Source organism: Streptopelia decaocto (genome assembly GCF_964273445.1).
Source record: "Streptopelia decaocto genome assembly, chromosome: Z".
Taxonomy (NCBI): domain Eukaryota; kingdom Metazoa; phylum Chordata; class Aves; order Columbiformes; family Columbidae; genus Streptopelia; species Streptopelia decaocto.
The window spans coordinates 44657194-44671982 of record NC_138657.1 but is presented as its reverse complement, the minus strand read 5'-3'; the positions used below and the strand labels follow the sequence as shown (position 1 = coordinate 44671982).

General features: G+C 35.7%; 1 protein-coding gene across 1 annotated transcript in view; it reads left to right on the top strand.

The window, feature by feature from the left end:
- The window catches only part of FBXL17 (F-box and leucine rich repeat protein 17), a 298475-nt gene that overhangs the window by 11443 nt on the left and 272243 nt on the right, over positions 1–14789 (top strand). Inside the window, exons 2-4 of the mRNA XM_082075890.1 lie at positions 584–706; positions 3276–3533; positions 4328–4459. Of these exons, the coding sequence (XP_081932016.1) occupies positions 584–706; positions 3276–3533; positions 4328–4459 (513 nt within the window). The remainder of the gene's footprint in view (positions 1–583; positions 707–3275; positions 3534–4327; positions 4460–14789) is intronic.

Here is a 14789-nt window from a genome sequence, read left to right as displayed (position 1 = left end):
CTTTTTTTCTTTTTTTTGCAGGCTGCTATTGTGCTCAAAACCTTGGGGTATAAAAAGCTAATTCTCTGCTTAGCTTCTTTGTATGACACTGATCCACTCTGCTGATCTGGTCCACCATCTCATGCCCTCTTCCCACAAGACTGATGTTGTAGTACCTTTATGACTCTTATTTTTAATTCAGTTAAGAAATAAGAGGAAAGGTTTTCTATCTGAATCAGAATGGGAATGAGAACACCTTTTAAATGGCTTGCAAATAACATTGAGCTAATATTTGTATTAGAAATTCATATGTATGCCATCTCAGAAGCACATTTGAAATTTGGTCTGAGAAATGAATGTTTAAGTAGGATGCATTCTAGTTTTGGTTGTGCTGATGTGTCTTACTAATATTGTCAGGTGTTGTGGGGTGCAGGATTTTTGGTATTGTCCTTGACTAATAAAGTTGGGGACAAGTTTTACAACTGTGTGTTGCAATGGATGCTAATACTTTTTTGTCTTTTACAAGACGAATTAATAATAAAATATTTCTGTCTGTAGAACAGGATTGCTTCTGACAAATAATATTTTTTTTATTTCTTTACAGATATTTTCCAATTTATCTCTGAATGAACGTTGCCTTTCAGCATCATTAGTCTGTAAATACTGGCGTGACCTCTGTTTAGATTTTCAGTTTTGGAAGCAACTGGATCTCAGTAGTCGTCAACAGGTATGAAGGTGTCATTGTGGAGAAATTGTGTTTTGATGACTCAGAATTTGTTCTCAGAAGTTATACTCTTGACAAAGGTAAACAAAGGAAACCCATAAAATGGTGATACCTGTGCTTTCAAGGATTTTTCTACTAGAGGCTGGACCCTTAGGTTGACTCCTTTGAATGTAGCTTCTTGTGACTGAGGTCATTTGTTAAACAGTATGAGGACAAGTGCTGTTTGAAATGGATTGTGGGTTACCTGCCTCAGGTCTGCATCAGGTAGTGATAGTTCCATTCATAAGAACTATCAGATCTCATTAATTGAAAGATGTACATGAGCTTTTCTGAGGATGCTGTAGTTTGAAGAATGGTTACCTAACTGGTAACAAATTGTCTTTAATTTTTCTTTAACTGATGTGGCTCTTACTGGTTGTGTTTTTTAGGCCTTTGGCTGATCCTAGAATTAAATATGCATGAGATTCATGGACTTCATTTAGTGAGATCCTTACAGAGCCCAGCTGTAGATTATTCAGGGTAACTTTACTCCTTGGAAAACTTTTTTGAGGATGTCCTTGTTGTTTGGCACCCTCTTTAGGTTTCTTGTTACTTAGTTACTTGTGGAGGTTTATAAAACAATTTCTTGGGAGTTTCGTGAACGTATAGGGTGAAGGGGAATAACCATTGGAGGGTCCCATTTGAAGCAGCAGCAACATGAACTTATCTACATTGGATATAAAATATGTACATGGGATGTTATATTCAGATCACCAATTCATAAGAAAGCATTCAAGTTCTCTTCCTTCTAGAGTTACTAGTTTAATGTATTTCTGAACCATTATGGAAAAATTATGTAACAGATTGTCTAATTTTTCTCAAGTGGCACCAAAGCATGCTCAGACAAAAGGTCCATCTTTTTGCTCTATAGGTACCAGGTGTCAAATCAGCCTTCTTCTTTGTCTTGAGGTGTAGGCTTATTTCTAGTACAAAGGTTTTTTAGTGGTGTTACCTATGAGATAGGTTTCTTAAGGCAGTGCCACAACTGCTAAACTTTAGTGAGATCTCAACCTATCTTGCCAATTTTTTGTTAAGTTCCTAAGCTGATATTAAACACACATGTTATCCTTCTCTGTGTGTAGGGAGAGTTTGATGGTTTTGATATATGTGGTTATTGTTGAGGTGTGGGGTTTTTGTGCTGTTTGTGTTTTGAGAGGTGTTGTTTGTTTAGGCATTGTTTGTGGGGTTTTTTTGCATTTTGTTTTTTTTTATTTTGTCATGTTTTCTAGCTAGCAGCGGCCTGATGAAATAGCAAGAAAAAAGATTAGACTTGCTACTAATGGAAAACAGATTGAATGCAGCAAAGAAAGTGTTTGTTTCACAACTGTGAAAGAGAGAAGCAAGAGATTCATGTTGCTCTCTTGCCCTCTCCAGGTTTAAAGCTAAATCTCATCTATGCTAAGTGGTGCATAAGTATTTCTGAATGCTCTTGTTAGAAAGGCTTTCATCATATGTCACTTCAGGTTTCTTGAAACTGAGCTTTTAAAGTGAGGGAGTTCTATGCATTGTGTTTTCTTACCTGCTTTGGCTTTGTTTGTTTTAACTTAAAAGGTTGAGCATGAAGAATATCTTACATTTCTTATGCTCTTTGTAGGACTGGCTTCTCTTAAAATTATTGGCATGTTAGCTACTCTGTTTCCCTGAAAATAAGACAGTGTCGTATATTAATTTTTGCTCCAAAACTTTTTTACTTTTTTACATGTATAGCTGCCTGGACACTATTTAAATTGACTTTTTAATGAACTGTAACTAGGGCTTATTTTTGAAGCTGGACTTACATTTTCAGCATTCTTCAAAAATCATGCTAGGGCTTATTTTTGGGCTAGGTCTTATTTTCAGGGAATGGGGTGACTGCAGTGTGTACAGGTACAAAGTAAATAGGACCTTTTTTAATTCAAAGAAGCTCTGCAAAAATAGTATGTGTACCTTATTCAGTGGTCTCTCATAAACTAACACTTAAAATATGCAAGTATTCTGTTTTAAAACTGAGCAAATAACAGGAGGAAACTTCTGGGGTTTAATTAGCTTTTTTTTCTGTTACAGTATTCTTTCCTTCTCATCCGTTTCATTCACCTTAGGTGACTGTTTTGCATTATTAAGAAGCCCATTGTTACCTGCATCATTGTGGTGTTTCTTTGCTGGCACCTTTTTTTGGATGATTTCCAAAGCCTTAGTAGAAACCTGTTGCATTTCAAAGACTTAAAAACCACCTACTTCTCTGCCAGTGCTACCTTACATATGTAAGTAGCGTGCTGCTATAGAAGGGCAAGCAAATCCTTTTCTTCTAAAGGATGGCAAATTCTTTGTCTAAAATATGAAGAGGACCACTAACTATTACGAAGTGTTGGAGAAGAATTCTTCAAAGATAACTTTAAAACTGATTATACCAGTATGTTCTTATCTTGGAAAACAAGTATTTTCATTCTCCCAATAGCATATAGAAATGCATCTTACAAATAGTAGTTTTTGTGCTAAATTAAAGATATTTATGAAAATAATTCAATTTGAATATTTGGATTTTTTTCTTTTACAGGTCACTGATGAGCTGTTGGAAAAGATAGCATCGAGAAGCCAGAATATTACTGAAATCAATATTTCTGATTGTCGCAATGTGTCTGATAAAGGAGTACGCATATTAGCAATTAAATGTCCTGGACTCCTAAGGTATACTGCCTACAGATGTAAACAGCTTTCTGACACCTCTATTATTGCAGTTGCCTCTCAGTGTCCTCTTCTTCAGAAAGTGCATGTAGGCAATCAAGACAGACTCACTGATGAAGGCCTAAAGCAGGTAACAATCCATTCCACAAATTTCTTTTGGAAATGTAGTATCTTTCAACTTCTTAGCAAGTACTAAAAGGGACATGGAAGAAGTTAACCTCTCATTGGATTTAATTAAAATCAGGTGGCTTCTTCTACTTTAAAAGCTGTTTTATGGAGGTATTTTCTTAGTGCAGTAAATTCTAGTCTCTAATGACTATACATAAATCTTATTTTTTATATTTTTTAAAAATATCCAGGGATTAAATTATCCCTTTTATAATGAAATCTCTGATTTGACATCCTTCACCTCTGCTGACTGAGTTTTCATAAACATAGTTGCTATTTGGAACCAGTGTTTAAGTAACTCTTTTTTGCATCATGAAAGCTGAAGGTGAGCAACATCTTAATTTGTTTGGCATGCAGGAAGGTTTTATCAACTCTCTTTCTTCTGTTAAATGAGCATTTAGGGTAAGCTGTGAAGTATTTAGGTTAAATCAAATATGCTCTCAGTGGTCCATCATACAGACATTGTTAGCTACTTACATGTATGCCCATAAAATAATTTAGTTCTTATGTGGTGCTCTTAGCTCTGTTTTGTTGACTGTACTTAGCAACTTCGTTTTGTCATGTATATAATTATAATCTATCTTTTCTGTATATAGTACTTACAAAACCTGTAAAGAAAGATGATTTTTAAGGGGGAGCAGAGAAGCAGAAAGAAAATTCCCAACTCTCCAGTTCAGTCAAACCCTGTGTGTGGTGTGTTGTTGTTGTTGTTTTCCCTTTATTCTTAAATACTTGCTTTGATTTAATTAATTGCAGCTGGGCTCAAAATGCAGAGAATTGAAAGACATTCATTTTGGGCAATGTTACAAGATCTCAGATGAAGGGATGATCATTATAGCTAAAGGCTGTCTGAAGTTGCAAAGAATTTATATGCAAGAAAACAAATTAGTAAGTACCTGTCACGATTTTTTATTTCTCCGCAGTGTTTCCATTGTCACAGTTTTCCCTTGCTTTGTGTCTGCTTAAAACTTTCTTCTGAATAGCTGCTTTTTGGCAGTGACTTGCTTAAAAATGTTCTCTAGCTGTGAAAATTTAGATTCTACAGAGATAGTTCAGAACATGACTCAAAGTACAAGTTAAGCTAAGGCTATTACACGTATACATTAACTTTTGTTTTTGACATGACGTACCAGGATTAATTGTTCGGGAGAGGCCTGATTTGTGTACAAAAATACTTAGTCCATACAGAATGTATCTTTTGTTTATACCAGTATGTTTTTCTACAGTAAAACATGCAAACTTACCTGAACTAAAAGCTGTATGGAGGTTGGGTTCTTGACTACAAATAATACGCTCACATAATCTTTTATTGAAATCTGTCACTTTCTCATCAGGATGTAGTAGTTTGCCTGTGGAAGTTGTTGAGGAGTAATAAAACTATCTTATGTCCTCATTATAAGCACTCTATGAAATGATGGTTTCTAATGTCGAAAGCTAGTGTCTACTAAATGGTAGAGCACTGGCTTTTTTAATTTATTTTTTCTTGCAGGTAAGTAGAAAAATTTGCTTGCAGCTGAATTCTTAACTGTCAGCTAATATCAGGGTTATAACCTTTAGTTTGAAAATTGCTGAACTGGAACAAATAAATTGTGTTTGTAAGAAAACAGCATACCTTGTATTCAGAGTCATTTGATGTTTGGCTTAAAATAGACAAATGGATACTAATGCCTAAGATGGTTCATTTGAGAATGGTTTCTATTAAAAAAAAAAAAAGGCACCGATTATTTGCTTTGATCACAATTGTAGGAAGCTGAGTAATAGGAGATAATGGCCAAAACTGACACCACAGAATAGTTTAAATGCAGAAAAAAGGGTGTGTCCCCTCCTCTTGTATCGAAACAAAATCTTTAGTACTGTGAAAATTAGTCCTTGTGATACTTACCTTAATACGTGAAAAAATATTTAATTTAAAAAAAAAGAAAGTTCTGAGAAGCCTGAAAGGAAAGCAGACTCCTGCAAAAATTAACTGGAGAAAGGCAGCAAAATTCAAACTATTACTTACCCTTGAATGAAGGAATAAAAACTCATTATACATATTCAAGGCTTGCATAATTGTACATAAATGATTACTTAATTGTACATGAAGATTATTGTGTGTATAAATACCTGCATAAGTGTATGATAATTGGAAAATATGTAGGCAAGGTGTTAATTTGGCCTTTTAGTTACATCTTCTTGCCATTGAAGTTTTTATTCTCATTATAGTCTGAAATGCTTCCTAAGAGGTTGACATTCCAATTGTTAGCCCTTAAAAGTTCTCTGTTTTTATTATCTGAAATGTCACCTAAGTTCTTAGTTGAAATTGGGCATGGGAAGTATCTTGTTGTTTTTAAGACAATCGGGACAGATTTCACTTTTATTTTGTTTCGTTGCCTTCATTATTGGAAACGTAACATTAATTTGTCATTTGAAATAAGACAAAAATATGTACTCTCAAATAGGAAACTTCTTTTAATTCTTTTGTCACTTAAAAATTGTCAAGTGGCTTATCAAAACTAACGCTTTGCACAGTTCTTCATGCCTATATTTTTTTCAACATCTTAATTTTGTTTAGAGCTGCTCCCCAACCTTATTTTTTCAGGAAAAAATAAACTTGTGGCAAAGTTAATTTAGCTTGCTGAAGTCCACATTCAGCTCCTTAAATCTGGATCTAGAATTGCAAACATCAATGAATTGTAAAGCTGTTATGAACTCCAGGGTGTTCCACCTTTAGAATAAAATAAGACTTGAATTATTCCACTAGATGACAATGTTACAGAAATTGATGTTCTTTTCCCCTTGCTACGGGCAATAGACTTTCAAATCCTGCTGGAAGTGTAATTTTTTGTGATGAGTCAAGGCAACTTGTAAGAAGTTCTCATGCAGCTGTAAAATAAATATTTTTACCTTAAACCCCCCAAAACCATGAAAACCCAACCAAACAACAAAAATCAACCACTACCCACCCCCTCACTCCCCCACCCCCCCTCCCCCAAAAAAGAAACCAACAAAACATAGGAAATGTTTAATGCTGTAGAGTTAACTTAAAAGAGAGTAGTGGTTTAATGCTTCGTGGCAAATGATAATGCACTGTTTGATTTGTCATATTTTGTGGGTTACTTTTAAGACTGCCTCTAAAATGAAACCACTGTTAATAGTTGCTGTGGCACATCTTAAGTTACTGCTGTTTTGGTGAAAAACGTGTTTTGGGGAAAGGTGTGTGTGTGTGTGTTCGTTTTCAAAATAAGTAAGTATTCATTCTCTGAAATGAAAATACTCTGTGGCAAGAAAACTGTACTTGACATATGAGGGCTTAGTTTGTGTCTTTGAAGTTCATAGATTGTCAGTTTGCTATAGGAACAAGACTTCTTCTGCCTTCCCCCCTTTTTAAAAAGCTTCTGTAAGTTCTGTTTAAATACTGTAAATTGAATTTGTGTGTTGTGTTTGTTTTCTGGTTTCTTTCTTTTTCAGGGGTGCTCAAAATCACATGACTCTTACAGGGATTTCTATTAGTTTCACAATGTGTAGTCCATTATAGATGGTGCATAATGCCTTGGGTTTTCATGTAGGCTTGTCTCAGACTAATGGATTTCATACTTCAAAAATATATCTCTACAGAGGCAACCAGCAGCTAAATAATGCCTTTGTGAGTATTACTTTACAGTGAAATGTGTATCAGGCCATGCAGTTCTGTTGCTTCATCTGTTGCTAAGTAACGCCATTGTCAGACTGCTGAGCAGAAATAGAGAAAGAAGAATTTATGTTCTGATTGTTTAATACATTAGGCATCGCACAGAAAAATAGACCTTTTCCTTTCTTTGAAATGCTGATTATGTTATGTTAATAAGTGAAAGCTGGAAGTAATAAACGGGTGCAAAGGATGTGTGAGGAAAAAGTTAACATCGCAATGCTAACTTCACAACACAAGGTGGTTCTTTGTGTAACTGTTTATGATTTGTATCTCTTCAAAATATGTTTATTTTTCCTCTGGCATTTGAATGGAATAGTAATTATGTACAAAGCCTCTTTTTTGAAGCATTGGAAACGTAGAGAAAAAAACATTTATAGAATTTCAGGATTTAGGAAGAGTGCAAGTATGTTGGGTTGTGTTTCCTTATCTGTCCTCAGGCAGTCTGACACAATCAAATAATCTCGCAGAAATTCAGTGTAAATGGAAAGGCAGATCATAGCTCTGTCCAGACAAAACTAGGAAATTTCCTAGCTTCTTGGTTGAATTTTATTGGACTTTTTTTTTTATGGTCATGGCTGGAATTGGATGCTATATAACTCTCATTTTTGCATCATATGATTGATTAATGTGAATGAAGCTGGCGGGAGATGAACTGTTTAACTTCTTGCTAACCCCTTTTTTGTCCTTCCACCCCAGACAGTCAGTTACATAGTTTCAGCTGAAAAATGGGAGAACTCCACACTAACATGCAGGATTCTAAGTGAGCAATGGAGCGGGGCTGTACTTAACCTGAATTGTCAAGGAAAATTAACCTTCTTCATTGGAGCCTTTCCTAGAAGAATTGAGCCCTAAAAGGTTTTAAAGGTATTGTGATGTCTTCGTAGAGAGATACAGAGTAAGTTTGTGACTACAGTGCACCCAAAGAGAAGTGCACCCAGGAGCAACTTTCTGCAAGCAGTGTGTAAAGTCTCGGTTTTGTCATTGTGAATAGATCTAGATATGGGAGCTCCCTTTTAGAGCTGGGAAACACCTTCACTTCACCGTGTTGATTTTACACACTATTTTTTTTAATTGTCTTTCTTTAAGTTAGTGACTTAGTGGCTAAAATTATATTGTAAAGGTTGCTGAAACTTAGCATTAGGGAGTTACAGATTTGTACCTCCCTGTTCCACTGAGAGTGTAAATGTTTTTTCATGGTGAATTAGATATGGATGAGAAGTAGCTTTTAAAGGTGAAGGTAGATGGAGTTTTAGGTCCTATAACAGGATGACAGCATTCCTACCTCTATGCTTTCTTCCCTTCCTCTCTTTTCTCCTTTTCAAGGTTGTAGAGGGGTGGATGGGAAGTAACACTGCAACTAAACTATTACAGTTGGAACGCTGATAGGATTTCTCCTGTTGCAGTAAAATGATCTTGTGAAGTAGATGGCTTGAAGACAAAGGAAAAGGATCATTTTCCCACACTTCTTTGTGAATACTTCCCCCAAATACTTCTAACTAGCTTATTTAATAAGATTTCCCCTCCCCCCCCCCCCCTTTTTTTTTTTTTAAATTAAAACCTCATGTTCTCCAGGGAGAGTGGTGCTGGTTTTCTTTGTAGACACAGAGTGCAGATATAGGACTATTTACTTGCTAAATGTATGTATACATATTAGGATGATGCCTATGCTGAGATTGATATCTCTACTGTATATCATAGATTTAGACAATGACAGTTCATCTTCTGTCAAGTATTAAATTAGAGCTTTTTAAGGCAAGAATTACAGGTGAGGTTGTTGGTAGTGTTCACTAGGAATGATAAAGTCCTTCTTGTATTTTATTGTGTGAAACATATTACATATAGATCAAAAACTACTAATGTACAATAAAAATAAGGTTCAGTGCTTTAAAAATGCATTGAGTACCTAACTAAACTGAGATATGGGAAAACACGCTTTTGTAAGAACTGTTTAAGACATCTGTTCAGTATTAGAAGCTGTGTCGGAAAATTAGCCTTTCAATAAGCTTCCTTCCTGAAATGTTCACTTTTTTCATTTTCATAACAAAATAAAACAGTTGAATAATTTCTTCAGTAGTCTAACTGATACAGCCTTATTTTTCAGTTTGATTTTTTTTTTAGTTCGTTTAGAACTTTTGCATTTTTGACTTGGCATTTTCTGTCATGCAGTACTTAAGGTAAAACATTCAAGCTGAGTTTAATGTTAATAGGAGGAAAAAAATTGAGGTTGCGTGCTTGTGCATAAATGTGTGTTTGCTGTGGACGCATTTGGACCACTATGCAGGTGTCAGCCTTTTCCGTGTCAGTGTTTATGTAAATGATGTGTCACTAAGCACAGTGCTCTGCCGTTACCAGCAGGTGGCGCTATTGACCGTGCAGTGGCGGCAGCACCTCCACGTCCTGGCTGGGGAGTCCCCAGCGCGCAGCAGGTGACACCCGCACTGGTGCTGGTCGCACGCATCGTGCTCTCTCTTCGACTCACCTGCCACGGTCGCTGTCTGAGTAGTTCTTGAATGTCTTCAGACTGTTAGTATAACAAAGCCCATCCCATTAAACTGTGTTTTATGTGCATTCTTAATGAAGCATTTGAAGAGGTTTGCTTTGTGTAGTTCATTACAGGAAAAAGGAAGGAGAAAACTGTTAGAATTTTGGGACATCATGGGATATTTTATGTTCTTTTAAAATAGAATGATTTCAAAGAACATACAATGGAAATATGTGTATCTTGGAATGGGTTTCCCAGAGAGGCGGTGGATGCCCCATCCCTGGAGACATTCCAGGCCAGGCTGGATGGGGCTCTGAGCAACCTGAGCTGGTTGAAGATGTCCCGGCTCACTGCAGGGGGGTTGGGCTAGATGACCTTTGATGGTCCCTTCCAAGCCAAACCGTTCTATGATTCTGTGATCTCTGCTAGGTATACTGAGTATAAAGTGAGTTTAAATTAACTGCTACTGGAGGCCCTGAGTGAAACACTGCAGAAAACCAGCTATTGTCCCTTGATTTGCTTTTCACTCATTCATAGATAAGACCACCTTCTGCAGTGATAATTCAGTGTTGGACTTCTGGCTTCTAACAACCTGAAATATCCTGTGGTACTAGAATATGTCTTCTGGGGATGCGTTTTTAAGTGTACAACCTGGCAAACTTTGCTTTTTGAAGCTAATTATTTTATGTGCATGCTTCTGTAATAGTGTGGATTTTCTTATTTATGATGTTAATTTCATTTTTAATTCTGTAAAACAAAAGTACTTCACGTGTCTCTTCAGTTATATTTCAAGGCTATGCATCAGAGGCAAACTAATTTCTGTTAAGCCACTGATGTCAGATGAAGTAGGAGCCCCTTAAAGTAATAATTTTCAGCTTAATGCTTAACACCATATTTCGAGCTTTAAGTGCAGTTTCTTAAGTTATACTAAAAGTATTTTTGGATTTTGTATTGTTCAAAGGCATCTCTGCAGGAGGAGATTTTACTCGAGAGTTAAAGGTTATGGTGGTATGCTGTGTTTTGGTTTTTGTGGTTTGTTTTGTTTTGGTTGTTTGTTTGTTTTTGTTTTTGTGTTTTTTTTTTTTTTAATCTTCAGTAATGCTTTTGTCTTTTTGTAGTTTTTCTGTTCCCCATCCTCCTCTCTCCAAATACTTGTCTTCAGTGGGGAAACTTTGTGTATTTAAAGAGGTGAAAGAACATTTCATTTTTACATCCATTCAGTGTTTGTAAAACTCTTTAGACTGACAGCATTGGAAACTGAAGTCCTCTTTTTGTCCACTAAACAGGTACAGCGTGAGCAGCAGCAGCAGTGCAAGCTTCACCCCACTGCCCCACCAAAGTGCTGCAAACCCTGACCTAGAGAGACACCTCTAGCAAGGGTTAAGAGGCTTGTTCAGTCTCCATGCTCACTCAGTTGTTACTGTGGCTGCCAACTGGAGTACCCATTTGTGATAGTGGATAGATATCCACATCACAAAAGCACCAAGAACTGGACTGAAAGCACCAGCCTGTTTTGTAAAAACTACTGACCATCTCTCAAATGATTTAACTTAAGTTACCACAGACCTGGGCCACTGGTAGGACTGAATGGCTCCATGTCCCATTGCCAATTCACCTAGTTCAGTCTCTTTATAAATACTAGGGTAGCTTCTTTATACTATATACTGTGCAGAAACAAAATGTGTGTATGGACTGTAATGTTCTTGTAAAGCTAGTGTGGTATACCCCTTTCAAATGCTTGGCTGTGCATGTAAATACTTATTAAGTTCAGCTATGTGGTTTCTCTAGTCTGTGCTTTTTTTCTTTTTAAACAAGTACTACATTTATTGAGCTTTTTAACCAACTATTTAATGTTGTGGGTTGACTTGTCATGTATAGTGTGAGTGTATGTGTGTATATATATATTTTAAAAGCAACTAAGAACTGGAGCTGTAACATGTATTTTTGCATTAGTTATGTTTTTGGTCTCTTGTTAGGTTACATGTGTTAGATTAATGGCTCTACCTACTCTACAGTTTAGAAAACTTTCAGTTTCTGTATTGATATAAAATTAGGTATTATACCACATACAATAATTCTTTAGGCAGTAATTTGTTACCTCTTTTTATGAATATTTTGTGTATAAAAATTTGTAGTATATGCACTGTAAATTAGCATAATGATGAAGAACTGAGAAATGGAATAAAATAGGAGTGGAAAAGTTGCTGATACAGAACTTTTTTCTACTTTTTGGTCAACATTACAACATGATAATTCATTTGATACTTGCAGATGTTATGTTTTGCATACTATTTTATAAAAGGTTAAATACGTTTATGTGTACATTCAATTCATGTCTGCTAATGCCTGCGCATTAACAACTGGCATGTTCGTGAACTTGTACATCAAATTTACAAGGTACTAAAATCGAATCATATTCTCGATATTGAAGATTTGGTTAGTAAAAATTTAAATGGATGGTGGTAATTTGAAAAACCTACAAACAAAGTGCAGCAAGATGGGCGCTTTAAATATAAGTCAATTTTTATGCTTTCTGTATCCTTACTGAAAGAGCCATTGTATATTGTAATTGAAATAGATAACAAAGGCAATGGCAGTACAGAAATAAATAGCATGCGTAGGGTATTTCTGTATTTCTGTAGCATGCAATGCTTTGTTTTTATTAAGTGCTCTGTTAAACTGCAAATAGAAAGTTAAAATGTAATTAGTAGTCAGCTCAGAAGATGCCTGTGCAATTTCTTTACTGTTTGTGGTATTTTGTCTAATTTGACCTGTTAGCATTTTATGTAAAAAGAACAAATATAAGTAAAAGCAAACTAATAGAAAGTTGCAATAGCACATTATCTTCAAAAGAGGCTTTTACTGAAGCTATAAAACCTCTGTAATAATATGTAACTGCTATACTGAAAAAGCTGTATGCAGTGAAATTATTTTTTTCCTCGGAATTCGCGTAATTAATAAACTTTACAAGAAACACTATGCTTGAATCTGCTTGCTGAAATATTAAGTTGTTATTGAACTAAGCAAAATGTTAGTTTGATTGTGTAGGGTAGATTTATATAAATTTCAATGGACATAATAATTTTGGATTAAACCAGTGCAGGCACTTCTGTGTGTGTATTGTGGTAGGGTTTTTTTGCTCTTGTTGTTGTTGAACATGTTATTTGAACTTCTAATCTAATTTAAAAGCTTGGTGACCAGGGATTGGTAGCTGGATATGGAGTCTTTTTTGATTGTTTGAAATATCCATCTTTAATTGCCATTTGGGTCAATGGTCCAAGTATTATTGCACTACGTTAGTCACAAACAAAAATGAAAAAACTTTCAACTAAAATATATGTTTTAACAGAATGTGTGCTGCTAGATATTAAAGTCACCTAAATTGAGTTGTAACAAAAATCTTCAATTTCTGTAGGGTTTAGGGGGGGTTGGGGAGGGGCGTTATTTTTTTCTTTTTAATCTGGTGATATCTTGTGGCAATGAGACCAGTGATAAACTCTAGATGAATCAATTGTAGTTCTTCATTTGTTAGGTTGGTATCTTGACCCATGTTGTACTTTGTAAAAATCTTCAGCCCTTCACTTAGGGATAGCAATAAATCACAACCGATATTATTGCTCCTAGTGAGCTGTGATACTTCTTACTGAAAGAGATCACAAGCGTGATGCTGTGAAGCGAATCCTTAAAACTGTCAGTATCATTATTTTAAAATGCTGGTTATATGCATCCATCAAAGATAATACAAATACTTTTTTATTTGTATAGGACAAAGACAAGATTATGTAAAAATAATGAATGACAGTCATGCATCTTTGTTTATATCATCTGTTCCAGCAAATTGCAGTAGAACTTTTTATGAAGCTAGAAAAATGAACTTGTCAGATTTCTGAAGCTGGATGAAAGCACTTTGTTTCTTAAAGAACATGACTGTAACTTCACATAGCTTCTACTTTTAAGCGTCAGAGATCAAATCTTGTATGCTGTTAGGTGTAATGGAATTAAGTTCTTGAAATGTCTGTGTTCCCTCTCGTCATGCTGGTATAGTGACCAGTATCTGAGAACAAACGTATTTGTGTTCTTTCATGGATATTGTGAGGTGCTCTTCCAGTGTTCAGCAAAATATTACATTGTTGGCACATATGTTACAGAGTGAATTGATTGAGCATGGAAAATGAACTACTTTAACTATCCTAACTAGTGTCTTTCTTGAGTCAAGGTTGAATTGTTGTAGCTTCTGAACTGCAACATCAGTGCACTAGATCGCATAAATTTTTGGATTTACACTTAGCTGAAGGTCTTTAATTGTAATTTCATTATCCATATCTAAACCTGATTTTGATCTTCCACATTTTGTACTCTTTCATCATCCTAGAAACTCCAGCCTTATTTACGTAGAATTTGCTATGGTCTTTCTGCTGTCATTGTTCTTTTTATCTAGAATGCTAGTGCTTAAGAAACTGTGTGTGTCTGTGTTTTGGACATAGGTGCTAGCTTGGTGTTCTTTTTTTCCTTCTGTTTTGCATATTTATTTATTTATTTTCCCCATATTAACCACTTGAAAGTTCTGTTGTCTGAGGCTTTCCTAAAGCTTGTCTTGCTGGTGTGGTCTTCGAACACCAACTTGTGACCATCTTCTTGCTGCACTGCATCCTAATGTTTTTTTATCTGTGTGGAGTTTGTACCTTCCTCTGACACTATGCAGAAGTTGTTTTTTAAAAAATACAAAATTATTTTTAAACCTTTTAAGTTTTTCAAGGGTTGAGGGTTATATATTCATGTCTGTCTGGGACTTGAATGCATGAGTGTAACTAGACTGACCGTCATAATGATTTTTTGAGCATACTGGTTTTGGCTGGGTTAGAGCTAAATTTCTTTGTAGCAGCGCATACGGTGCTAGGTTTTGGTTTTGTGCTGAAAATGGTGTTGAGAACTGAGCAGTGCCAAGGCCTTTTCTCCTCCTCACACCACCCCACCTGTGAGGAGGCTGGGAGTGCACAAAAATTTGGGAAGGGGCACAGGCGGGACACCTGAGCCCAGCTGGCCAAGGGGATATTCCATTTCATATG